Genomic DNA, 27,380 nt, shown 5'->3' on the forward strand with positions numbered 1-27,380 from the left:
GCAACCTTTTGCCGGAGAAGAAGGGTGAGGTGGACAGGTGATGTGGTGATTGTTAGATGAGGTGGACAAAGAAAAAGAAAAAAAGATAATTACAGAAATGCCATAGGGGTAAAATTGGGAGGTTGAAAAAATTTGGGGCCATTTAGGAATTTTTTGGGGCCAAAACGAACTGCCGGACACTTATGGGGGCCAAAACGGCCAGTTGGTCACAAATCGGGGGCCAAAACGGAATTAACCCTAGTATATTTCACACCACAGAAAAATAAAATAATTATGAAAATAATAATTTTGATATAATTTTCCATAATAGATTGTAATGTTTTGTTATATATAGGATCTTTACTAGTGATTGATTTTTTTATATGGTTTTATTAGACGAGAGTGATGGCAGAGAACAAAAAGAATTAGACGTCTAGACTTTAAGTAGAATTTCTATGTGATTTGTCGTAATTTATAGTTGAGTTGATCAGAATCACTCCAAGCATGAATGGCCAAAGCCATAGTATAAGATTTTATGTCTAAATTCTGTCAAGTTTTTCTTGTTCTTTTGGCCACTTAGTTTGGCCCTTTTAATCAAGGGACGTTCTAAAGGGGCCCCAGGTTATTGCTGTAGGCCGCGCCCATCAGCCATGACCATTGGAGAGAAATAACTTGCAGAAGGGAGCCTAGTCTATTAATCTGGGATGCCTTGAGAAATTCCAAGTCAAAGACTGAATAGTAACAGATTTCTCTCTCTCTCTTTTCTGAACACTAGCGCAAGTTTCTCCAAGTGTTATGAGTTTTGACTAGTCAATTTTAATTCTAGAGAGAGAAACAGAAAGAGAGAGACAGGCTTTTCTTTTTTTGGGACCACGAGTAAACGAAGTTAATCAAAATGCAGCAGCAGCAGCAGCTAGGTGGTGTACGTTAATAATACTAATAAAGTCTGTCTGTGTGAGCATTTTAGAGAGAGAGAGAGAGAAGGTACTCCACGTGTGATGATGTTACGTGGAATGGATTTTGAGATCCAAAATCAAAGCTAATAAGCTTATTAACGTGTGTGGGATTAGAATAGATGTTGTTAATAAAATGTTTATTTTGTTTGTTTTTATCAATTACTATTAGCTGTGTCACTGTGTGTATTAAACAAGTTTAATTTTGAAGACATATTTTGTTTTTAGATTCATCATCACAAAGATTCTAACAGATCAGATCAGTAGTTAACCCCTCATCCATATTGAAATTGGTACAGTTTCCTAACCACACCAATATGTTGCTAAAGATATTTCTAATATCTAAACACCTACTCCTTTATAAATGTTGAGATAGTCCGATGGTCTCCTAGCCTTGATGCAAAGATTGACACACAGAATGGTAAGTTAGGAAGAGAAAATATGACGGTAACAATTTGTGGGTAAAAGATAGAAAACAAGGTCATCTACTCATCTCGACATTTTACCAAAGAGAGAGAGGGTCAGTGGGTCACGCAATAAACTGGTCATACTTCCTGAGGACAATCGAAAATAACCCTTCACTAAAGGACTACGCTTACCCCAAAATGTAGCTGGTCACCAATTGAAAATAGCTCTCCCCATACATACTGTTGGGGTTGTGTGAGGAAAAGACAAGAAAAGTGGATGAGAGAGTTAATGGGTTAGTGAATTGTTAGTCCTCTCAGGACAAACATAAACCCACACGTGTTGCTTCCTCATGTAGGTAGGTCCAATAATAGAACATCAAAATTGCACCAAGTGTATGTACTTTTTTTTTTTTTTTGATGAAGGAAAGTGTATGTACTTTGGTATGTGCAATAATAACTTCCTCACCTTATCCAAATCACATACTCTAGACGTACATATCTCACATGATGTTGTTGTTGTGGTGGTAGTTCCGAAGAAAAATCTAAATTTTTCTAATTCACAAATTCAAATGATTAAACTGTAAAATTAACAATCTTTCAAAAATTTTGGATAATCTGATTCATTTTATTTCACAACAATTTCATTTTTTTTTTGTTGAACAATTTCATTTGATAAAACATTCGTCATACAGGTTTTTAAGAAATTATAATGTCTACAAGTAAAGTTTTATGTAACACAACGAAACATGCTATAGTCGATTAAAGAAGAAATTATAATGTCTTCATCATCTTTATAACATTTGTTCTTACATGTCTTTGATTAAAATGATAGGTTTGATATATGTGAAATTCCATTAAATCCCTTGTATGTAGACCGATGGAATTAGGGTTTTTGGACTAACAAAAGTTCTATTGAGACTAGGCCTTGCAGTTGGATCATATGAGTCGGCAATCGGCACCATTTAATACATATGATATTGAAAAATGCTACCACGGACGGTCCCTTGACCGCCACGGTCAGAGTCACTCCGTACTCTTCTTCCACCCAGAGTTGAAGTTACCAAGTCACAAACTCATTTGTAGTTACCACCTCTAATAGTAATATTTTAATGCCCAAGGCAAGTAGTACTATGTCTCTAACTACTACATTTCGATTATATGATGACTGGAGTTAAGCTTAACCTAATATCCATTTGTCCAGACTCTATCAATTAAAGATGATATGAACATGGACAAAATGACTTGTACAGCCCACTTAACCCTTCTTGATTCAATTTCTAATTCTTTTTCCATACATTAACGTGGGTGAGTTAATCTTTTTCACAATTAACAATTGATTCAACTTGATTACAAGACCCCTATATTTGTCCAAGAATTTGGCCCTATGGAAAACAATTCAATAAATCAAATCCTCAGATTCAAGATGTATTTTATGCAGAATTTGTTTATAATAGCTCATTACAAATTCTACTAGTGTTACATCAGATTCGGGACTGATTTTTACTGGTATTTGTAATACTGGGAATAAGAAAAGATATGAAATTTACCTATACGTTGTCGGTCAAGAAAAGAAACTTTTGGAATCACCTATAATAATCCATCTTGAAAGTTTAGCTCTAATACCCATTTGACAGTTCCAACCGTTGCTTTTACATCAGTTTCTTATATCGACCGATCTTGCTGGTAATGTACGAGTTTAACTTAAAATCAAACATATACCGCCTTTTTTAGTAAACTTTATTTTCGTATACCTTTTAATGGAGTACCGTTAGGTGGTCTGACGAAACGACTGAATCAACATTGATCCTGTCGACAACGGTTATATGAATCCTGAAGACACATTTCATTTGACAAATATATTGCTCGAGATATAGCTGAATCTCAGCCAAACTTCATGAGAGTCAACCCAAAATCTCTAATAGAAAGTACATTATTCTTACCCACATCCATGAATATCAAACTTCGATCCAGAAATTCTTATTGCTATCTTGTATTTAATTTAGCAAAGGGGAGTCTACTTAAACAAAAATAAATTATCGCATACCGTCCGCCTCGTCATATTCTTTCAAATTTGCGAAAATTGTAAGCGAGATTCGAACCCTCAGATACGACGATTTGGTTCTAAATTGAAATGGTTGGGCGCTCAATTCCTGTTTCATCGATAAAGACAACGGATTGGAAACCATTTTTTGGTTTATCCGTTGGAACTTGACCTTCTTTTGTACTTCATTTATGCAGTGGAGATATTCTGCATTGAGAACACTAGTCACTCTGAAGTTGTTTCTAGATTTTCTCCTTCTCCTCGGTCCAAATTCTCTTCGAGCGCTTCTGTGTGTCTAAAAGTGCAATCCCTTTCCTGGTTTATAGTTTCTAATATGTTCCACCGAAAACTGAAACACAGACATGCTTCTAAATTCAAATTGTTGGATACTCAAACTCGGTTTCTTGATATAGATCATGAATTGAAGACCTTTTGTTTGGTATGTAACCTTCATCTTTCATTGGTCTAAACAACTCATTCAAAATCTCATAGATTAACTCTGCTTGTTTGTGGGTTCTGTCATCAACAACAAAACTATGAACTTCTCTGTCAATTTCGATCCAACTTAATCCTGTGTCCTTCTTCATACCCATGTCTTTCATTCTCTTTATAACCACAGCCCTTTCTTCCCATTTTCGTTCAGAAGAATATATATTAGCCATCAAAATATACGGAGTTGGGCTTTCAGGTGCTGCTAAAAGCAAATTATCTGCAGCATAACTACCGATATTTGAATCCCCATGAATGCTACAAGCACCAAGCAGAGCTTGCCAAACTAAAGCACCGGGCTTCACGGGCAAGCCCTCGATGAAGTTTTTAGCTTCGTTCAAGTAGCCTGCTCGTCCCAGCATGTCAACCACACATGCATAATGCTCCATTCTTGGACTAATTCCGTGCAATTTAGACATAGATTCCAAGAACTCCATGCCCTTTTGGATCGACCCGATATGGCTACAAGCATGAAGTAATGATAAAAATGTTATATCGGTTGGTTTTAGACCTTCTGAACCCATTTCTTCAAACAATTGAAGTGCTTCAAACCCTAAACCGTGACGTGCAAAAGCTGCAATCATAGAGTTCCAAGAGACTGAATTCCTTTCTAACATCTGATTGAATACATTAATGGAGTCCCTCAAATCACCACATTTCGAGTACATATTAACAAGGCCATTGCTCACGAAAAGATTGGACAAAAACCTTTTCTTTATTGCTAAAGCGTGAATCTGCTTCCCTAGATATAAAGATGTATCTGTACCAAAAACACCAAGAACAGCAGAAAGCATATTTGGGTCAATGTCAACTCCAGCTTTCATCATTTTCATAAAAATTTGAATAGCTTCGTTTTCTAAACCATTTTGAGCAAAACCCACAAGAATTACAGTCATTGAGATCTCATCGAGTTCCTCAGCGGAGTCAAATATACGATAGGCATCTTCGACAAACCCACATTTAGAGTACATATCCATCAATGCACTTTCAATGCATATATCTGATTCAAGTCCTAACCTCACTACAAGCCCATGAATCTGCCTTCCTTCTTTTGACGCTCGTAAACCAGAACATGCCGTTAACACACTCGAGTACGTCAAAGAATTAGGATCCTTAATTCCATTACGCATCTCAAAGAACAAACTTAAACTCTCTTGAAAAAACTGACTTTGGGCGAGACCTGAAATCACAGCCGTCCAAGTGATTACATTTCTTTCAAACATCTCATCAAACACCCTCTTTCCAGAATTTGAACACCCACATTTGAAATAAGAAGTTATCAACGCATTTCCGACTGAAATTTCTATTTCATACCCATTAAGAAATACTAAAGAGTGAATCATTTTGCATAGATAAAGCATATCAATTTTATCACACACGGATAACATAGTAGTTAATGTAGCCTGATCAAATCGAACAACACACGAATCATGCATTTCCTTAAAGAGCTCAAATCCCTTTTTCACTTCCCCTGTTCTTAAGAAACCCGATATCAATGAATTCCAAGAGACTGTATCTCTCATGGGCATTTTATCAAACACTTTAGCTGCTTCAAATAGTTCCCCGCATTTTGAATACATTGAAACCAGAGAATTCCAAACAACAAGGATGTTTCGTGAATTAGATTGAAACATGGGGTGGAAAAACTCGTAGTTCTTGATAATGGAGGCGTGAAGAGAAGATCCAAGACGAAAGTTCCTTTCTCTTCCACATAAGGAAAGAAGGAGACTTGTGTCTACATGGTTGAAAGGTATATCGAAATCTCTTATATCTAAAATGGGTTTTTGAAAATTGTTTCTGAATGAAGAAGAAATTGAAGAGGTATAAGAATGGGAGGAGATGAATCTGTATATTACCCATTTTGATTTCATCCATGAAAAAACACTTGGAGACGGTTAAATAACTAAGAGAAGAGATGATCCTACGGCATTCAACTTATGAGTTGAGTTTTCAAATTAATTATGGCACTCTAAAATTAGGGTCCAAGGTCAACCATTGGTTGCCTAAGGCGTGAAATGTGTTGACATACACTCTAAAATCCTCCAAGTCACACAGGTGCTGGTTTCCACGTTTTATTGAACTTGAATTATTAAGGTATAAATTATGTTGTTGGGCTTTAGGCTATAGTTTAGTTGGGTTATAGGCCCGTTTTTTGTTAGAGTTCGAATTCGACAATTATCGTGTTTATCACATCTTTGATGTATCAATGCAAATGTAATGACTATCGTAGATCGTAGTCAATTTAAAAAAAAAGTGGCCACGGGTTTCTTTGAAACTCCCACACTACTTCTCCCTCTCCTTCATCTTCTCTCTATCTATCTGACGGATGGAAGTGTCCCTTTCATCGGGACTCCGATTTAACTTAGGATCACCCAAATCAGAACAATTCTAGCTTTGGGGGATTCCCTCAAACCAGTGTGTTCTGATTTAGAGGATTTAAGTTACTTGTTTTATGTGGAAAGCTAGAAATACTTGTGTTTTCGAAAGTTTACTACCCAGACGAATATAAAATTATTAAAGGGGCTCAAGACATGCAAATTGCATTTTCAATATTGAATATCATACGAATCATTAGGTGGTGAAAGAAGTGGAATGTTGGAAGCTGCCTCCAGGAGATCTTGAAAATCAATTTCGATGGGACGCATTGCAATAATATAGTGGGAGCGGCTGCAGTGTATAGAAATGAAGATGAGAATTTTGTAATGACTTTATCAAGTAGAACAAATGCATCATCGACAATGATGGTCGAGGCCATTGCAACTCCATTGACAACTAATGCTTAATATGCCAGAATATTAGAGAGGGGAAGCAATGACTATTATAAGGCTTGTTCGAAGGAGAAGAAAATGAAAAATCAAACTACTTGTCATGGAGAGTACAGAGGAAGCTTCAAGGCTACTAAATAATATTTTTTTTTGTTTTTTTAAACCGTGAAGCTAATAATGTAGTTTACGCTCTTGTTAAGTATACTTACGATTGTAATTTAAATGATTAAATCAGACTACGAAAATTGATCAAATTTCGAATTTGCTTGTAAGTTAGTTGGAGATAGCCTTTTCCAACACGAATTCCAACCATAATAACTAAAAACCTCGATTCACTAAAAAAACAATTTTTTTCAAAAAAGATTGCTGATTGTGGAGGCTTCTTAACTTAACTCTTTTTTTGCATAAATAGTAGTTTTTTTTTTGTTGAAATGCATAAATAGTAGTTGCCTAAATTATTCTACCCGAACCCCAAAAGGAGGGTAGTTTTACTGGTAGGCGCCCCTCATAATATGTGCGAAATGGGCGCATATAGCAGTGATACGGGTATGTATAGAAGCCTAATTGATTTGTTACTTGAGGAAGAAGTTTAGCTCTGGTCACAATTTACCTTAAACAATTACTTGAGAAAAATATTTCCATCTAACACATGAATTGGTAGATTTTTGTTTCCAAATTTTAATATAATATTTCGAGTATAAATATTTCCATCTAACATATTATTAGGTAGACTTTTTGTTTCCAATCTTTCAATAATATTTTGATTACAAATAACGAGAAGAGAAACCCTAAAATTCTAGTAACTAAAGAGACTTGTTGTGAGCACATGATTCATGGAGAATTTTCATCTTGACATTATATCAAATATACTTTGTCGATTTCCTATCAAATCTCTCTTAGAGTTCAGAAAAGTATGTAAAACATGGGAATCTCTCGTCCATAGTATTATTGAGTCACGTACTAATATTATTTTTATCGAAACCGACCGTGGTAGGAATGTGAATTGTTACTATGGAGAGTATGACCATGTCTGTACGGATGAGAAGAAGTCGATCCCTTTTAACAAACTAGTAAGAATCAAGCATCCTTTTATCCTAGAAACACCTTGGGTCTTAGTTGGTTCATGCAGGGGTTTAGTTTGCGTATATACAAACGATTGTGTAATCAAGTATAAGGTCTATATATATAATCCCATCACTGGAGAACATCTTATTCTTCCACCATTACCTAAAAATATTGGTTCCATCAAATGGTGTGTCTTTGGTTTTGGTTTCAATCGTTCGACTAATCAATACAAAGTTGTTGCGATTGCTCATACAAATCAAAGAGGTGAGTTTCATAAGTTGGCCCTAGTATACACTCTAGGTGATGGTAAAGGGTGGAGAAATGTAGGAGAAGCACCTTCTTCAATTTATTTCCAAGTTGTAGCAGATGGTGTTATATTTTTCGTTAATTATCAGAAGATGTATCGTTACGATTCAACATATGAGAAGTTTGAAAATATTCCTCTGCCATTTGTGTGCCGAAGTCAATATTGCCTTCGAGAGCTTAGAGGATGCTTATGTGTTTCTGTTTTACACGATACTGACAATTGTGTGGATTTGTGGTTCTTAAAGAAGACTACAAGTGACCATTCTGATCAAATAGTAACCATCGATTATGAGTTTTGGAGTTGGAGTAAGGAATTTAGAGTACCGTTTGAAATGAAACCATTGAGCAGTGATGTGCCATTGTATCGGAGGCACATGCAATCGATTATGCGTGACAAATGGATTTTGCGTGAAAGATTGGCATCTCAAAAAATGAAAAAACCTTATGTGCCATTAGCCCTTTCTAGTACCAACAGAATTCTGTTGAGGGACGTATACCATTCTGTCTTTTGGTACGACCCTAAAGACGGAACTTGCGAAAAAGTTTGGGATTTAAAGACTAATGATTTTAGTATGCATAATGTCCTTGATACATGTAATTATGACAACTTTGTTTCATTGGAAGCTTTGGGAGAAAAGTCAAATCAACGCGATATAAGACCAAGTTTCACTATCACAGCTACCAGTTTATGTTTCGCATCTTCTATGTTATACTTTCTACTCCAGCATTTACGCAAGCGCCATAACTAAGCTATACCAGTATCAACCTATTAAGATAAAAACTTATTATGATCATAATTTTTTTTTTGATTAAAAATGTTATTTATTTATTGTACTTCCATTGCTTTACTTTTAAATAAATAGTGGGCTCAAGTGTTCTCTTGATCTCTCTTTATAAGAATATAGTTGGGCTCTCGGGTGCTGCTAAAAGCAAATTATCTGCAGCATATAACTACCGATATCTGAATCCCCATGAATGCTATAACCACCACGCGGAGCTTGCCAAACTAACGCACCGGGTTTCATGGGTAAGCCCTTGATGAAGTTTTTAGCTTCGTTCAAATAGCCTGCTCGTCCTAGCATGTCAACCACACATGCATAATGCTCCATTCCGTGCAATTTAGCCATTGATTCCAAGAACTCTAAGCCCTTTTGAATTGACCCGAAAGTGGTACAAGCATGTAACAATTATAAAAGTGCAATATCTGTTGGTTTTACACATTCTAAACTCATCTTTTCTAACAATTGAAGTGCTTCAAACCCTAAACCGTGACGTGCAAAAGCTGCAATCATAGAGTTCCAAGAGACTGAATTCCTTTCTGACTGACATCTGATTGAATACATTAATGGAGTTCCTCAAGTCCCCACATTTCGAGTACATATTAACAAGGCCATTGCTCACATAGAGATCGGACAAAAACCTTTTCTTTTTTTTTTTTCTTTTTTTTTTGTTGAAAGACAAAAACCTTTTTCTGTATCGCTAAGCGTGAATCTGCTTCCCAAGATATAAAGATGCATCTGTACAAAAAACACCAAGAACAGCTGAAAACATATTTGGATCAATTTCAACTCCAGCTTTCATCATTTTCATAAAATTTTGTATAGCTTCGTCTTCTAAACAATTTTGAGCAAAACCCACTAGAATTACAATCATTGAGATCTCATTGAGTTACTCAGCGGAGTCAAATATACGACAAGCCTCTTCGACAAAACCATAATTAGAGTAAATGTCCATCAATGAACTTTCAATGCATATATCTGATTCAAGCCCATGCCCACCACCACTTTCAATTGATTTGTTACTTGAGGAAGAAGTTAGCTCGGTTCATAATTTACCTTAAACCATTACTTGAGAAAAATATTTCCATCCACCATATGAATTTGGTAGATTTTGTTTCCAAACTTTCATGTAAAATTTTGACTACAAATATTTCCATCTACCACATGATTTGGTATATTTTCGTTTGCAAGCTTTCATATAATATTTCTAGTAATTAAAGACTTGTTGTTAGCTGATGATTAATTCATGGAGAATTTTCATCCTGACATTAAATTAAATATATTTTGTCGATTACCTCTCAAATCTCTCTTGGAGTGTAGAAAAGTATGTAAAACATGGCGATCAGTAGTTCCTAATATTATTTTCTACGAAACCGACGTTAGTAGGTATATGAATTGCTACTATGGAGAGTATGACCATGTCTGTACGAATGACAAGAAGTCGATCTATTTTAAGGAACTCGTAAGAATCAAACATCCTTTTATCGGAGAAACACCTTGGGTCTTAGTTGGTACGTGCAAGGGTTTAGTTTGCCTATATAAAAAGGATTGTGTAATCAAGTATAAGGTCTATATATATAATCCCATTACTGGAGAACATCTTATTCTTCCACCATTACCCAAAAGTATTGGTTCCATAGATAGGTGTGTCGTCGGTTTTGGATTCAATCATTCAACTAATCAATTCAAAGTTGTTACGATTGCTTATACAAATAAAAGAGGTGTGTTTCATAGGCCAACACAACATAAGTTGGCCCTAGTATACACTCTAGGTGATGGTAAAGGGTGGAGAAATGTAGGTGAAGCACCTTCTTCAATTTATTCCTCAGTTGTAGTAGATGGTGTTATTTTTTTCATGAATTTCCGAAAGATATATTGTTTCGATTCGAAATATGAAAAGTTTGAAAGTATTCCAATGCCATTTGTTTGCAAAAGCCATTATTGCGTTCGATTTCCAGAGCTTAGCGGTTGCTTATGTGTTTCTGTTTTACACGATACTCACAATTTTTTAGATTTTTGGTTCTTAAAGAAGACTATAGGTGACCATATTAATAGAAATTCTGATCAAGTAATAATAACCATTGATTATGAGTTTTGGAGTTGGAGTAGGGAATTTAGAATACCCTTTGGCATGGATAGGTTGAGCAGTGATGTAAAATTGTATTCGGTAATTTGGGGGAGGAAATGGATTATGGGAGAAGGACTGAAATCGCGAAAAATAGAAAAACCTTACGTGCCATTAGCCCTTTCTAGTATTAACACAGTTATGTTCAGGGACGCATACCATGATGTGTTTTGGTATGACCCGAAAAATGGAACTTGCGAAAAAGTTCAGGATTTAAAGAACAATGATTTTAGTACTGTCCTTGATATATGTAATCACGACAGCAACTTTGTGTCATTGGAAGCTCTGGGAGAGAAGTCTATTGAAAGACGGATGCCAAATCAACGCGATACAATACCAAGTTTCCCCATCACGGCTACCAGTTTATGTTTCGCATCTTCTGTGTTATACTTTCTATTCCAACATTTATGCAAGCGTCATAACTAGCTAAACCTTTATCAACCTATAAGGTTAAAAGTTTATTAAGATCATTATTTTTTTGATTAAAATGTTATTTTATTTATTGTACGTGCTCTGCTTTACTTTTAATCAAATAGTGAGCTCAAGTGTTGTCTTTATCTCTCCATAAGGGTAGATTTTGTTTCCAAAATTAGGAACTTCTATGTCAATTTCAATCCAACTTAGTCCTGTGTCTTTCTTCATACCCATGTCTTTCATTCTCTTTGTAACCAAAGGATTTCAGGTGCTGCTTGTTGAGATACGTGTGTAAACACGTGATACAAGAGACGAGTCCAGATGAAGAGATTCGAAGATCAAGACTATTCCAAGATATTTGAAGATATGTGAAGATCAAGAATATTCAGTTTCATATATTTAGAAAAGTTCTTGTAATATATCAATATTATTATTAGATATATTTTATATTGTTTCCTAGTTTAGTTAGGAGAAACTAGGAAACCCTGACCCTAATTTCTCTATAAATAAGAGAGAGTTCTAAGGATTAAATCATTCGATTACTAATCAATCATTGCAACGAATCACCACAATTGTGGTTAATAAAGCATGTAGTCATTCTGGCTATCTCCGAGGATGTAGGTCGTAAATGTCCGACTGAACCTCGTTAAATATGGTGTTCTTTATTTATGTTCATCTATCTCCAATTATCACATTATCGTGAATTTCTACATGGTACCAGAGCCAGGGGCGATTGTTATTATCAATGAAAAGTCTTCTTCTTCTTCGTGAAGATCGATCCAGACAAGACTAAACCAAAATTAATTTATCCTGGTTTGAATCTCTTGTTCTGATTTCTTCGTTTGAACTTCTCAAATCAAAACCCTAGGTTTGGATTCAGATTTAAAAAAAAAAAATCCTATCTTTCCGACGATTTTCTTTCGTTGTGATTCTACTTTACAGTCACTTTGTTGATTTGTTCGACTTTTAAAAAATTTTCTTGTGTTTATTGTTCTCACTTCCAAACCGAGAACACCGGGTAGAAGATGACATTATGTTATCAGTTATGGCTAATGAGGTTTTCGAGAAGAGTGTGAAGAAGGTTTTGGATGTGATTATTTCACTCTTTTCTTCAAGTACACTTCAAAAGGTCACTTCAAAAGTTCTGTGTCCGACTTGCGGGAGGGTATTGAGATACCTGTGTAAACACGTGATATAAGAGACGAATCGAGATGAGGAGATCCGAAGATCAAGACTATTCTAAGATATTTGAAGATATGTGAAGATCAAGAATATTCAGTTTCATATATTTAAATATTTCTTTTACTATATCAATATTATTATTAGAAATATTTTATATTGTTTCCTAGTTTAGTTAGGAGAAACTAGGAAACCCTAACCCTAATTTCTCTATAAATAAGAGAGGGTTCTAAGGATTAAATCATTCGATTACTAATCTATCATTGTAACGAATCACCACAACTGTGGTTAATAAAGTATGTAGTCATTCTGGCTATCTCCGAGGATGTAGGTCGTAAATGTCCGACTGAACCTCGTTAAATATGGTGTTCTTTATTTATGTTACTCTATCTCCAATTATCACATTATCGTGAATTTCTTCACTGCTAAAAGCAAATTATCTGCAGCATAACAACCGATATTTGAATCCCCGTGAATGCTACAAGCAACAAGCAGAGCTTGCCAAACTAAAGCACCGGGCTTTAACGGTAGGCCCTCTGATGAAGTTTTTACCTTTGTTCAAGTAGCCTGCTCATCCTAGCATGTCAACCACACATGGATAATGCTCCATTTCGTGCAATGGAAGCGCGAAGGGAAAATCCAAGACAAAAATTCCTTCTTCTTCCACATATGGAAAGAAGAAGAGTTTTTTCTTTATGAAAATTGGCATTAGCCTTAACTTTATTCATGAATTGGGAAAGAGTTAATGTTGGGCTTATCTGCCCCCAACTGCCTTACAATGCAGAATGGAGTCGATTAGAGTTCCATGCATTACTTTCATTTGAAATGATAGCTTCTTTTGCTAAAGTATGAGCCGCACAATTAAGATTCATCGAGCAGTGAGTGAATTCTAATATCATATAGTTTATTAAGTTCGGATAGTATATCAGTCATTATTGGTCCAATTCTCTATGGCATACTCTTCTCAGTCTATAGACAACTATTAATCACCACCATCGCATCACCTTCAGCAATAGTTGGAAATTTGTTCACTTGTTTCACTAAATTCATGGCCAATTGTGCCGCTTTTGCTTCAACCTCTAACAAACAAGATGCCTCAATCTTACTAGTTTCAGCTGCTACAAAATTTCCAGTAGACACCCTACACACCACTGCAGTTGTTGCCTTTCCAAGAATAAAGTCGGCATCAAAATTGAATTTCACTCCTCCTACTTTCGGTGCTTGCCACACCGATGGTGTTTCGTTATTCCTGGATTGACTTTTCTAATATAATCCACCAAAAGTTGAAAACATAGATTTGCTTCTGAATTCAAATTGTTGGATACTCAAACTCCGTTTCTTGGATATAAATGATGAATCCAAGACCTTTTGTTTGGCATGTAACCTTCATCTTTCATTGGCCTAAACAACTCATCCAAAATCTCATAGATTAACTCTGCTTGTTTATGGGTTCTGTCATCAAAACTGTAGTACCCACGGAGGAAACTTAAAATATTGAAAGCAATTTTCAAGAAGAAATTCTTTATCTAGAAGAATTAGAGAGAACCAAATTACAACAAAGAGCCACGACAAGTGGGTCCAGAACGGAGATCGTAACTCAAAAGCATTTCATGTAGCGGCTTCTCACAGACGACAAAAAAAATCAAATCAACCAATTACGACTCCAATAAGGTAATACTACTACTAATATTTTAGAAATTGCTGAATAGCTTACTGGTTATTTTCAGAATTTGTTTACGGAGGAGAGGGTGGAACCACCTCCAATAGAGATTCTAGAAGCATATAAGGTTATATCAGACGAAGATCTGGCCTACATCTCAAGAATTCCTAATTCGGAGGAGATTAAAGCAATGGTGACTGGTGATGGAGATGGGTGCTCTTAAAAGTCCAGGACCAGATGGACCACCATGTATCTTTTATCAACACAACTGGGACATCATTGGAGCAGAACTAGTAAGATTTATACATGCAGCCTTCACATCAGGTTCTATTGACCCCTCTATGAATTACACTACTATTGTCTTAATCCGCAAAATTAGAAATCCGAGTATGGTCTCGGATTTCAGACCGATAGCCTTATGCAACTCCATTTACAAATTCATCACCAAACAGGATTCGACCAGTCCTAGAAGATAATATTATGTGGACGGAGAACGCCTTTGTGCCTAACCGTCAGATTCTAGATAATATTGTCGTGACTAATGAACTTATGCATTTAATGCATGGGTCCAAAGCTAAAAAGGGTGGGTTTTCTTTGAAAATGGGCATGGCTAAGCCCTGTGACCGGGTCAATTGGTCTTTTATGACCAGAGTTTTAAAATCCACTGGCTTATATGGACCTTTTCTGAGTCTTATATTGTCGTGAATTACCTTTTCCCAATTTAATATTCAAATCAATGGTGGTCTGTATGGGGCTTTTAAAGCCTCGAGGGGTCTGAGGCAAGGGTGTCCTTTATCACCATACTTCTTCATCTTAACCACACAATCTCTATCCCTACTTATTCTCCACTATGAGAGACAATGTATTTACACTGGTTACAAATTAAATAAAAATAGTCCTCTCATCTCTCATTTTTTTTTTCAGATGACTTGATCCTTTTCGGAAAAGTGAATTTGTCTAATTTAAATGCTATCTTACTAATCGTAGATGTATATGCTGGCTTTTCGGGCCAAGCAGTAAACTTTGAAAACTCTTCTATCTTCTTTGGTACATGTGCCCCACTGCCAATTCAAGAACATTTCATTAGCCTTTTAAAAGCACCAAGAATGGAAGAGCATTCTAAATATTTAGGCTCACTGTTGATGAAACCAGGAAATACAATAAGAACATATTCTTGGCTTATTGAGAAGCTTCAAAAGTCATTATCAGTTGGAAATAATGTCTCATTTCACAAGCAGGGAGAACAGTACTGATCGAGTTCTGGGGCCTTATTATTCTTATACATTCAGTTATCAAATGGTCTAAAACTATCATAGCTAGACTTGAATGAGAAGAGAGGAGCTTCAGGTGGGAACATCATATAAAAAACCAAAAAATGCACTTCATTAAATGGGTAACTAGCAATCAAGAATATAAAGTATAGGTCCTCTCCACTCATAGTCAATTGGTGTTGAGTTGGATGACCACAAACTTAACATGGTATCAGAGCTAGGCCCACACGTGATAGGCTTAAAAGCCACACGTGTTCCACGTCACCCGTAAAGAAAAAAACACACGTGCAGGGCCGGCCCTGGGCCCAAAGCAGAAAAAGCGCCGCTTTTGGGCCCCAAAATTTTGGGGCCACATTTAAAAGGATTTGAAGAGGAGGTGCCTTTATCATTTTCGGCCAGGCCTACAACTTTATAAAGGAGAAAGGCCACAATAATATCAGTTACCCATCTTGGGGGCCCAAAATGCATGATTTAAGGTATATGTGGGCCCCACAATAAAGTCTTTTATACCTCATTAGTCATTTCCCTTAAAATTACTCTCTCCTCTGTCTCATACTATAACGTACTCCCACCTATCTCTCTTTGATTTGGTCGCAGTACATTACACGTTTTGCTCTTCAATTCCTCCAATCCCCATCTCTTTCTCAGTTCCTCTCTTACATTTTATTACCTATTATGCTTACTCGTATTAATTGATTTCATTTTTTTGGCTTCTTTTATTGATTTATTTGTTACATACTCGTAATTTTATTATTATCTTGATTTATCTTTATCAGTTTCATCTTTACTGACAAACATATCATTATTGATATTACTATAAATGTAAATATAACAAATTTAAATTAGTTATAATATAACCATACACTATAATATCTTTTTATTTAATCTGACTAACGACTCAAATTTATATACTATTATTTAATATGACAAAGCTACTACTACAAGTACAAATAGTTTGCATTATAGGCACAATAACTTTTACAAAAAAAAGTAAATTTAATTTGACTTAATTGATTTTATTGTGTTAGAGGACAACCTATTTTAAAAACCTGAATGCTTGGAAATTATTTTTTAGTTGGTCAATCTCTTTTTCATCTCTCTTGTTCACCTTATCCATTACTATCGCAAACCACGACTGACCACCACCACCGCCACCATCATCTCTCTCTCTCTCTCATACACACATCTCCTCGCAGAAAAAACTAGAAGAGGGAGATCAAAATTAAAAGGAATTAAAAAGATAGAGAGAAACATTATAATCAGTTGATTGTCGGTGGTCGATGATCATGTTGGTGATTGTGCAGAAGATAAAGAGGGTCATTACTTGTAAAAAGAGCAAAGAAAGTTTAGGGATTCTAAACCGAGTGACTTTCATTAAATTTTTGAAATAATTTAAATAGAGAACTCATAATACATTTTGTCAAAAATTATTTGGATCGACATCATATATAAAGTTGAAGGGCCACATTTTTTAATTCCGCTTTGGGCCACAAAAATGTCAGGACCGGCCCTGCACACGTGTTAGGCTCAAAGAACCCCACACGTGAGGGGGCGTGTGAGAATAGTCCCACATGGGAGAATGGGTAACTAGCAATCAAGAATATAAAGTATATGTCCTCTCCGCTCATTGCCAATTGATTTTGAGTTGGATGATCACAAACTTAACACTTATACATTCAGTTATCAGATGGTCTAAATCTATCGTAGCTAGACTTGAATGAGAAGAGAGGAGCTTAAGAAGCATGGAAGTTTGGGTATACGTAGTTTACCTGAAGTCAATGAATCACTAGTGGCTAAAATGACTTGGAGGATGTTAAATAATCAAGATGCAGCGTGGGTTAAGACTTAAATGCTAAATACCTGGTCCATTTCAAGCAAACAGAACAATTCTCCCTTTTGGAAGTCCATCCTTCATAAAGTTCCAAGAGACTGAATTCGTTTCTCACTGACATCTGATTAAATACATAAACGGAATCCTTCAACTCACCACATTTCCATATTAACAAGGCCATTGCTCACACAGAGATCGGACAAGAACCTTTAATTTATTGCTAAAGTGTGAATCTGCTTCATAAAACTTTTTATAGATTAGTCTTCTAAACCATTTTAAGCAAAACCCACAAGAATGACGGTCATTGAGATCTCATTGAGCTCTTCAGCGGAGTCAAATATACGAAAAGCCTCTTCGACAAACCCTATTTAGAGTACATGTCCATCAAATAATGCACTTCTCAATGCATATATCTTACTCAAGCCCATGCCCATCAATCATCAATTCATATTTAGAGTACATGTCCACCACCACTTTCAATTGATTTTTTTTTTATACGAAATAATAATTTGTTTCCAAACTTTGATGTAATATTTGTTTCCAAGCCCATGTCCACTTTCAATTGATTTGTTACTTGAGGAAGAAGTTAGCCCGGTTCATAATAATTTGTTTCCAAACTTTCATGTAATATTTGGACTACAAATATTTCCATCTACCACATGATTTGGTATATTTTTGTTTCCAAGCTTTCATATAGTAATATTTGGATTACAAATAAAGGGAAGAGAAACCCTAAAATTCTAGTAACTAAAGACTTGTTGATATTTCATCAAAAGAAAAAAAAACTGAAGACTTGTTGTTAGCCAATTATTCATGGATAATTTTCATCCCGACATTATATCAAATATATTTTCTCAATTACCTATCAAATCTCTCTTGGAGTGCAGAAAAGTATGTAAAACATGGCGATCACTCGTTCCTAGTATCATTGAATCACGTACTAATATTATTTTCTACGAAACCAACGGTAGTGCGTGTATAAATTGTTACTATGGAGAGTATTCCCATGTCTCTACGAATGAGAAGAATTCGATCTCTTTTAAGAAACTCGTAAGAATCAAGCATCCTTTTTTCATAGAAACACCTTGGGTCTTAGTTGGTTCATGCAAGGGTTTAGTTTGCGTATATACAAGAGATCGTGTAATCAATTATAAGGTCTATATATATAATCCCATTACTGGAGAACATCTTATTCTTCCACCATTACCTAAAAATATTGGTTCCATCGATAGTTGTGTCTTTGGTTTTGGATTCAATCGCTCGACTAATCAATACAAAGTTGTTACGATTGCTCATACAAATAAAAGAGGTAAGTTTCATAACTTGGCCCTAGTATACACTCTAGGTGATGGTAAAGGGTGGAGAAATGTAGGAGAAGCACCTTTTTCAGTTGATTACCAAGCTGTAGCAGATGGTGTTATTTTTTTCATTACTTCTCTAAGGGTGTATCGTTTCGATTCAACGTATGAGAAGTTTGAAAATATTCCACTGCCATTTAGGTGCGAAAGTGAATATTGCCTTCAAGAGCTTAGAGGATGCTTATGTGTTTCTGTTTTACGCAATACCGACAATTGTGTAGATTTGTGGTTCTTAAAGAAGACTACACGTGACCATAATAATAGAAATTCTGATCAAATAATAACCATCGATTATGAGTTTTGGAGTTGGAGTTGGAGTAAGGAATTTAGAGTACCGTTTGAAATGGAACCGTTGAGCAGTGATGTGCAATTGTATCCGATAAATGGGCACATGCAACTGTGTATGCGTGGCAAATGGATTAACCGTGAAAGGATGGCATCAGAAAAAATGAAAAAACCTTATCTGCCACTAGCCATTTGTAGTACTACCAACAGAATTCTGTTCAGGGACGTATACAATGTTCTCTTTTGGTACGACCCTAAAAATGGAACTTCCGAAAATGTTTGGGATTTCAAGACTTATGATTACTGTACGTTCAGTAACTTTGATGTATGTAAGCATGACAGCAACTTTGTTTCATTGGAAGATTTGGGAGAGAAGTCTATTAGAAGCTGGATGCCAGATCATCAAAATCAACCCGATATAAGACCAAGTTTCACGATCGCAGCTACAAGTTTATGTTTTGCATCTTCTTTGTTATACTTTCTACTCCAACATTTACGCAAGCGCCATAACTAGCTATACATCTTCTTTGTTATATTTTTCTTTTTTTTTGATTAAAAATGTTATTTTGTTTATTGTACTTCCACTGCTTTACGTTTAGATAAATAGCCATTAAAATAAATGGAGTTAGGTTCTCGGGTGCTGCTAAAAGCAAATTATCTGCAGCATAACTACCGATATTTGAATCCCCATGAATGCTTCAAGCACCAAGCAGAGCTTGCCAAACTAAAGCACCGGGCTTCATGGGTAAGTCCTCAATGAAGTTTTTAGCTTCGTTCCAGTAGCCTGCTCGTCCTAGCATGTCAACCAAACATGCATAATGCTCCATTCCGTGATAAAAATGGGTACAAGGATATAGCAATGATAAAAATGCTATATCTGTTGGTTTTAGACCTTCTAAGCTCATCTTTTCAAACAATTGAAGTGCTTCAAACCATACAACATGACGTGCAAAAACTGCAATCATAAAGTTCCAAGAAACTGAAAATGAAATGAATCTGGTCTTGCCCTAGTTATCTAATGTGATGAGTTTGGGAGAAGTTGATGTTTCTCCTTACAAACCAAAACTTGTTGAATTTTTCCAGTTACTAATGTGAGGATTTTGATAGCTTCCAATATTGTTGTAATTACATAAGTTATAATACTGATTAGAACATAGTTCAAATGTACAGTTTGGTGCAACGATGTGTCGTTCCTACTTATGCATGGTGTGTTGTTCATTGCTTTTGCTTTCAGATATGGCAAAAATTAAGGCAAAATCTAGTTAATTGTGGAAGCCTATTATTTCTTCCAACTACATAACTTCTCAAGTTTATTCCAAATTTTATTACGTTTGTAGGTTCTTTGTTTTTTTTTTTTTTGCAAAAGGTTTATTCCCCTTATTGTTACATTATCTTTTCGGATTATGTTTGTATGATGGGGAAGAAGTTGGAGGAGATACACCTCTGAGACTTCCAAGAATTAAAGCACCAAATGGACAACATTTGAAGATGTCAAGTTATAAACTTGTTTTTTGAAGTGACAGAGGACAAAAACATTGAAGATGTTTAAAGAATGATATTAGGTTTAGAAATTTCCAACATTGAACAAGTGTTTTTGTGAATTCTGTTTTCTTACAATGTTTCTTCAGGAAGTCTATGGCAGCTCTAATTTTAAAGAACCATCCATATTATTGAAGAACAGTGGCATCTTCTTATTTTCTTATTTTGAGAGGAAAGATGGAGAGAAATTGAGTTTTTTTTTACTTGTTTTCTTATTTTTGTGATGAATATGATATAAAAGTACTTTCGTTTAAATTTTGAGTTGGTAATGGATTTGATGATATAGGTTGAATGCTTCAAACATTAGCAAGATAGATAGGAAATTTTGTAGGTTATTGGACCAACTCTCTCTAACAAGTAGAAGCTACGGGTTCCTTTCAACATGCCAATTATGGCGTCTATTTTGCTGCTAAGTACAACTTCGATACACAATTCCTAACAGTAGAGTTTTCTTCTTTTCCTCGAGAATTACTCTGAGCTCTCCAGTTTGGTTTCCTCGAATGATCTGTATGAGAAAAAAAGAAAACTATGAAATTGCATTTTAGATAGGCATTTTATTTTGAGTTAATTCCTATATGACCCCCTACTTTGTGACCAGCTTCCTTTATGGTCCCCAAATTTCTGTAAATTCAAATATGGCCCCTATTTTTATGGAAATGTCATAACTATCCTTCCCATTAATATATTTTCAAAATAAAATTAAAACAAAAACCTAAATTCCACCTCACTTCCCTCTCCATGTCACCTCTCTCTCCAACTCACCTCTCTCTTTCTTTCCATGTCAGCACTCCCTTCTCCGATGAAGGTCGCCGGCCGCAAAATTTTCCGGCCGGCGACCTTCAAACTAATTTTTTTTTTTTCACTCATCTCTCTCTCTCTAAAAATTCCGGCGAAGGGGGTTTCCCTTCGCCGGAATCTGGTATGTTGAAGAAGGGTGCTTGCACCGGGCTAAAAGGCTGTTAGCATCCAGAAAGTTTATTGATTCGGGTCAATGACCATTGACCCGGGTTCTCTATAAGCACCAGTTTTAATGTGGGTGATGTTCACATTTGTCATTTATGTCTCTCTAAAATCATTCTCTTGTTTCCCTCTCTCTAAAACCATCGATCAAATTAACCCATAAGATTCATGATCAACATGACTAGTAGGAATAGGTAATTTTCCACGGAAATTATGTTGAACTGTTGATTTCTTCGAACAAATTCATCCCATTATTTCAAAAATTACAAACAAAACTTCACTTGTTGATGGAGCTCATCAATCAAATTAACCCTAGTTTTCAGAAATTGAAGAAGTAAAATCGTGTGTTCAATTAGTCTGATAACAAATACTTAGACAGGTCATTACAAGAATCAAGACCTCGTTCTAAAATTTGATCTTGAACAATAGGGTGAGAAAGTTGTGATTTCGATCACTGTTTATTGGGATTTCGGTCCGTCTACTCCAAAGTGTAAAATTCACCAAAACAGAAATGAAAAGAAAGTGCAGTAAGTAAAATTAAAACAAGGGAGAAAAGTTTAACAATCAAAGAGAAGATATAAGAAGAACAAACCAAAACTAGTTAAATTGATTTTAGAGAGAGAGAGTTAGTGGCTGTATTTATCCTATGCAGGTCGCCTTATACTTCTGAAGACGGTTTTGGGAAGTATGTTAATCTTTTGGTCTTCGGTTTTCGTACTTCCTAAACGAGTATATAAAGAAATAAATAAGATCTTCAACAGGTTCTTGTGGAAAGGCCTTGAGGAGGGGAGCAACATACCGGCTGTAAAATGGGTGGATGTCTGTCTGCCAAAAGCAGAAGGAGGGCTGGGATTGCGGGACATAGAAACGATGAACACAGCTATGAACTTAAGACACATCTGGGATCTTATTAGTGGGAAGAACACTCTCTGGGTCAAATGGGTTAAAAATTATCTAATCAGAGGAAATAGTTTCTGGACGATGGATATACCTAGGAATTGTTCGTGGTGTTGGCGACGTATTCTACAATGCAGAGGCATTGCAAAGACTATGGTTCAGTACCTCATACATGATGGTAGTCAGACTTACTTTTGGCGAAACATATGGCACCCCTCAGGCTCTGTAGCTAATAAATTTCCAAACTTTCATCGTTCTGCAGCAACTTTAAGGGAAGATGCCTTAGTATCGGACTACTTAATAAATGGCAGATGGGTTTTCACTGACCATGTTCGTCACATCTTAGGAGAGGAGTTCCTTTCACTACCCTTTGTAGAGATAGGTGGCTTGGAAGAGGACAAGGTAGTCCGGAAAATCACTTCAACAGGAGAATATACGGTGAAAGACTCGTACAACTATATTCGGCGAAAAGGTACACCAATCCCATGGACCAAATTAGTATGGTGTACGGAATGTATACCTAAACACTCATTTGCTGCTTGGATATCACTTAAGAGGGGTTTAAAAACGAAAACAAAACTACGTTCATGGGGTTTGGATATTGATGTTCGATGCCCACTATGTTTATTGGCTGAGGAGACGGATGAACACCTTTTGTTCCAATGTCCATATTCGATTTCTATTTGGACAAATTTACTACAGCTTCTGGGTGTGACTCGTAACTATACGGGAAATTGGGATGAAGAAATTACATGGTGTGTTAAAACGTTTCATGGGAGCACACTGCTAGGCAGAATGGGTGGGCTGGTATTCACTGGCTACGTTTACCACATTTGGGGTGAGAGAAATAACAAGGTCTTTCGGAAACACAATAAACCACCACACACTATCCTTCAAACAGTAATTACTGAGGTTAAAATTAAAGTGGTCGCTTGGAAACAACCACCGAAATTAACAAGTGAGGCCCAACAGATATTAGCGAAGTGGAACCTGGTAATTCCTTTACATTCTAAGGCACCCACCATATGTAAATGGCAAGGCCCATTGGGTGATGAGTTTATCATAAACACGGACGGATCATACACAGAATTGCGGGGCGGATACGGGGCCATCCTACGAAACTCAGAGGGGGACCTCATTGTTGCTGCAGCAGTCAAGACAACTCGGGTATCAGTTCTGATGCACAAAATGCAAGGGTTTTGCTGGGCCTTCAACTCGCCCTCAAGTATAACAGGCTCAAGGTTAAGATCGCCACGGATTAAGCCCTCACGGTCTTAATCTTGACAAAGTTAGACAAGGAACCCCCTTGGCAGATTATGAGAATTGTCCGAGAAATTAGAGTTTTATGGGTACGACTAGGGGAATGCTCAATAATACATGTATATAGAGAAATAAATCAAGTGGCAGACTTTCTTTCCAAAATGAGTTTACGGGTGGGTTATACTGAGATGACACCAAATGAACTTCCGGACGAGTTACAAATTAAAGGCTCATACGGGATGACAAAAGAGGAGTAATAAGAGTGCGGCATCCTTAGATTTTCATTGTTTTCTATTTCTTAGTTCAGATTTGAGTTGTAAGAGTATGGTTTATTTGATTTATTAGACGTAGCCTTTTTGGTTTCTTTCTTTGTAAGGGTCGGGCCCCTAAATCCCGTTGACAATTTCAAATAAAAAAAGGTCCCGGATCAGCTGATCCTTTTGGTACTCTTAAGTCCCGGACTGGTCTAGTCCGTCTGATAAATTTCGACTTTTGTGATAAAGGGATGGAGGTTTTAGGGTTAACTCATTTGGACAAGTGCCTACATAGTTGTACGGTGCTAACAGAGAAAAGAGCAGTTGGGTCTTGTGCTAACAACCTTTTGGCCCGGTGCCTTTAGAAGGACCCTTAGAAGAAAGAGGAATAGGATTGATGTGCCAAACAGTTAAGGTTAGTGGCATTGGTTGTAAATAAAGTGATTTACAAGACCTATTCATTATTTCTATTATTTCACTGGCCAATAATATTTGTTTCCAAGCCCATGTCCACTTTCAATTTGATTTGTTACTTTTTTTTTTTGATGAAATATATTGATTTGTTTTTTTTTTTTTGTTGAAAGGGAATACATTTATATAAAGAGTCTATTACAATAATTTAAGACGAAAAACATAAATACCAAAATTAAAGAAGTACAACAAAATATCACAACTGAAGAAGTGCATAGTATTACGTCGGTTTGCAGACCAGTCTTCATTGTGTCGCTTGCAAGGCTTGCAGCTCTTCATGAGAAATGTACCATAATTAATCTTAAGAGTCCTTCTGGTAGCTATTAAGATGAACCTCATATCTAACTTCTTGTAACACTTGAGATGAATTAAACATACACCCAAAATCTCCGGAAGAGACAAGGGTGTCTGCAAGATGGAATCAAATGATGATTCCGGGGTATCCCGCCAGTATTCTCCATATACAGAGACAATATCCGATCGAGTTCTACAATGTAGAAGCAGTTCAGACACCTGGTAAATGGGATCGCCGTCATAGCCCGAGTATAAATACCCTGCTAATCCGACAAAAGACCGCAATTCAATTGCGTAAAGGGGTGGAGGTAAACATGTTACAGAACTTGGAATAAGAGTTAAATCTATTATACCGCCAAAAGCCAATATAATCAACAAAAAGTGAGCTGGAAGATAAGTAACATAAACTGCACGTTGAAAGTGAATATTTATATACGACGTAGAGTGCCGACCGGGGTCGAAGGGAAAGTTTAGATGAATGCCTTTTATTATTAATCTGATAGAAATACAGAAGTGTCTAACATATGTTCGATTAGTGTACCTAAACTTAAAACGATGCAAAATCGGTGAAACTAGAATAGATAGCCTTTCTAAATGATCGTATTTAGATCGACCACATGAAATCTTTGTATAACTAGGAAAGGATGTATGATTGTTGCAGGCATAAAGGTTCCACACAACAAGATTGCAAAGAAAATATAAAATAAGGGTTTGATCATAGAGGGGTATGAGTCGGAGGAGAGAGACCTCCATTCGATGATCCAAATCTCGATCACTGATAGAAATCAACTTAAACTTCGAGACTCAGGGGTGCAAAAAGTGAAACCAACAGTAGTCTACGGCTTTCTTTTCTCTAACTCTAATTAGACTCACATATAGATAAGAGACTATTGATCTCTGTTGAGATAAAGTGATCTATCTACGCTGATAAAGCTTATAGATCGATTAAAGGAGATTCATGAAAAATAGAATGATGATTCAAACCCTATGAATAAACAACTAGTTCTAAGAAAAGTTAAACTAAAAATCAAGGGAAGAGTAGATCAGCATAAAAAGTTAGAGAGAGTGACTTCTCTGATTTAATGAGACATGCAGTAATGTTGATGGCTTTCTTCACAAGTTTACTTTCTCCTCTGGTGATTGCAAGCTGCAAATTCTGAGATCAGTGGTTGTAGAAGACCCGCTATTTGGGCCCTTGCTTGTTCCACTCAAGCTGCTAGAAATGGTGGTGCAATAGTCCTTCCCGTTAGAACGAGTGATGGATAAATCGCGATCTGGCTGTATCGTCCGAATCAGCCCAGGAAAGGAGATATGTAGAGAGAGAAGATCCCCAATCCCCTTCAAAGTAACTATACCTAATATTGAAACCCTAGATCTGCTAGATGAATTGTTTGTAAAAGGGGAAATAATTACTTCTATTCGGTGGAGATTCCTAGTTACTTCAGTTTAGATTGGCTTTACAGATGAGAGATGAGGAGGATTGTTTGGTGATTTATGGCTAAGGAGATTTAGGTTAGGGTAGAAAGGGGAGAGAGTTTCTCTCTCCTCAAAAAACCCCTCAAATATATTGATTTGTTACTTGAGGAAGAAGTTAGCTCGGTTCATAATAATTTGTTTCCAAACTTTCATGCAATATTTGGACTACAAATATTTCCATCTACCACATGATTTGGTATATTTCTGTTTCCAAGCTTTCATATTGTAATATTTTTTTCCTTTCAACAAAAAAAAAAAATATAGTAATATTTTGATTACAAATAACGGGAAGAGAAACCCTAAAATTCTAGTAACTAAAGACTTGTTGTTAGCCAATGATTCATGGATAATTTTCATCCCGACATTATATCAAATATATTTTCTCAATTACCTATCAAATCTCTCTTGGAGTGCAGAAAAGTATGTAAAACATGGCGATCACTCGTTCCTAGTATCATTGAATCACGTACTAATATTATTATCTACGAAACCAACGGTAGTACGTGTATAAATTGTTACTATGGAGAGTATTCCCATGTCTCTACGAATGAGAAGAATTCGATCTCTTTTAAGAAACTCGTAAGAATCAAGCATCCTTTTATCCTAGAAACACCATGGGTCTTAGTTGGTTCATGCAAGGGTTTAGTTTGCGTATATACAAACGATCGTGTAATCAAGTATAAGGTCTATATATATAATCCCATTACTGGAGAACATCTTATTCTTCCACCATTACCTAAAAATATTGGTTCCATCGATATGTGTGTCTTTAGTTTTGGATTCAATCGTTCGACTAATCAATACAAAGTTGTTACGATTGCTCATACAAATAAAAGAGGTTTGTTTAATAGGCCAACACAACATAAGTTGGTTCTAGTATACACTCTAGGTGATGGTAAAGGGTGGAGAAATGTAGGAGAAGCACCTTCTTCATTTGATTACCAAGCTGTAGCAGATGGTGTTATATTTTTCATTTCTTATCTAAGGATGTATCGTTTCGATTCAACATATGAGAAATTTGAAAATATTCCACTGCCATTTCTTTGCGGAAATCATTATTACCTCCTTCAAGAGCTTAGAGGATGCTTATGTGTTTCTGTTTTAGACAAGACCGACAATTGTGTAGATTTGTGGTTCTTAAAGAAGAACACAGGTGACCATATTAATAGAAATTCTGATCAAATAGTAACCCTGGATTATAAGTTTTGGAGTTGGAGTAGGGAATTTAGAGTACCGTTTGAAATGGAACCGTTGAGCAGTGATGTGCAATTGTATCCGACAAATGGGGACATACAACTGATTATGAGTAGCGAATGGATTAA

The 27,380-nt window shown here is 36.1% G+C and overlaps 2 protein-coding genes across 2 annotated transcripts; one reads left to right on the forward strand and one right to left on the reverse strand.

Moving 5' to 3' along the window:
- Window positions 1–3,163: 3,163 nt before the first annotated feature.
- LOC147570109 (Tetratricopeptide repeat (TPR)-like superfamily protein) lies at window positions 3,164–5,932 on the reverse strand. Its single transcript, XM_086656680.1, has one exon. The coding sequence runs from the start codon at window positions 5,738–5,740 to the stop codon at window positions 3,755–3,757; it is 1,986 nt and encodes a 661-aa protein (XP_086512806.1). The 5' UTR covers window positions 5,741–5,932; the 3' UTR covers window positions 3,164–3,754.
- Window positions 5,933–7,467: 1,535 nt separating this feature from the next.
- LOC147570110 (F-box protein At3g07870-like) lies at window positions 7,468–8,754 on the forward strand. Its single transcript, XM_086663907.1, has one exon. The coding sequence runs from the start codon at window positions 7,468–7,470 to the stop codon at window positions 8,752–8,754; it is 1,287 nt and encodes a 428-aa protein (XP_086520033.1).
- The last annotated feature ends 18,626 nt before the right edge of the window (window positions 8,755–27,380 follow it).

The sequence above is a fragment of the Eschscholzia californica genome, unplaced genomic scaffold (assembly GCF_041429995.1).
Source record: "Eschscholzia californica isolate CP2 unplaced genomic scaffold, dmEscCali1.0.p SCAF_1, whole genome shotgun sequence".
Classification (NCBI taxonomy): Eukaryota; Viridiplantae; Streptophyta; class Magnoliopsida; order Ranunculales; family Papaveraceae; genus Eschscholzia; species Eschscholzia californica.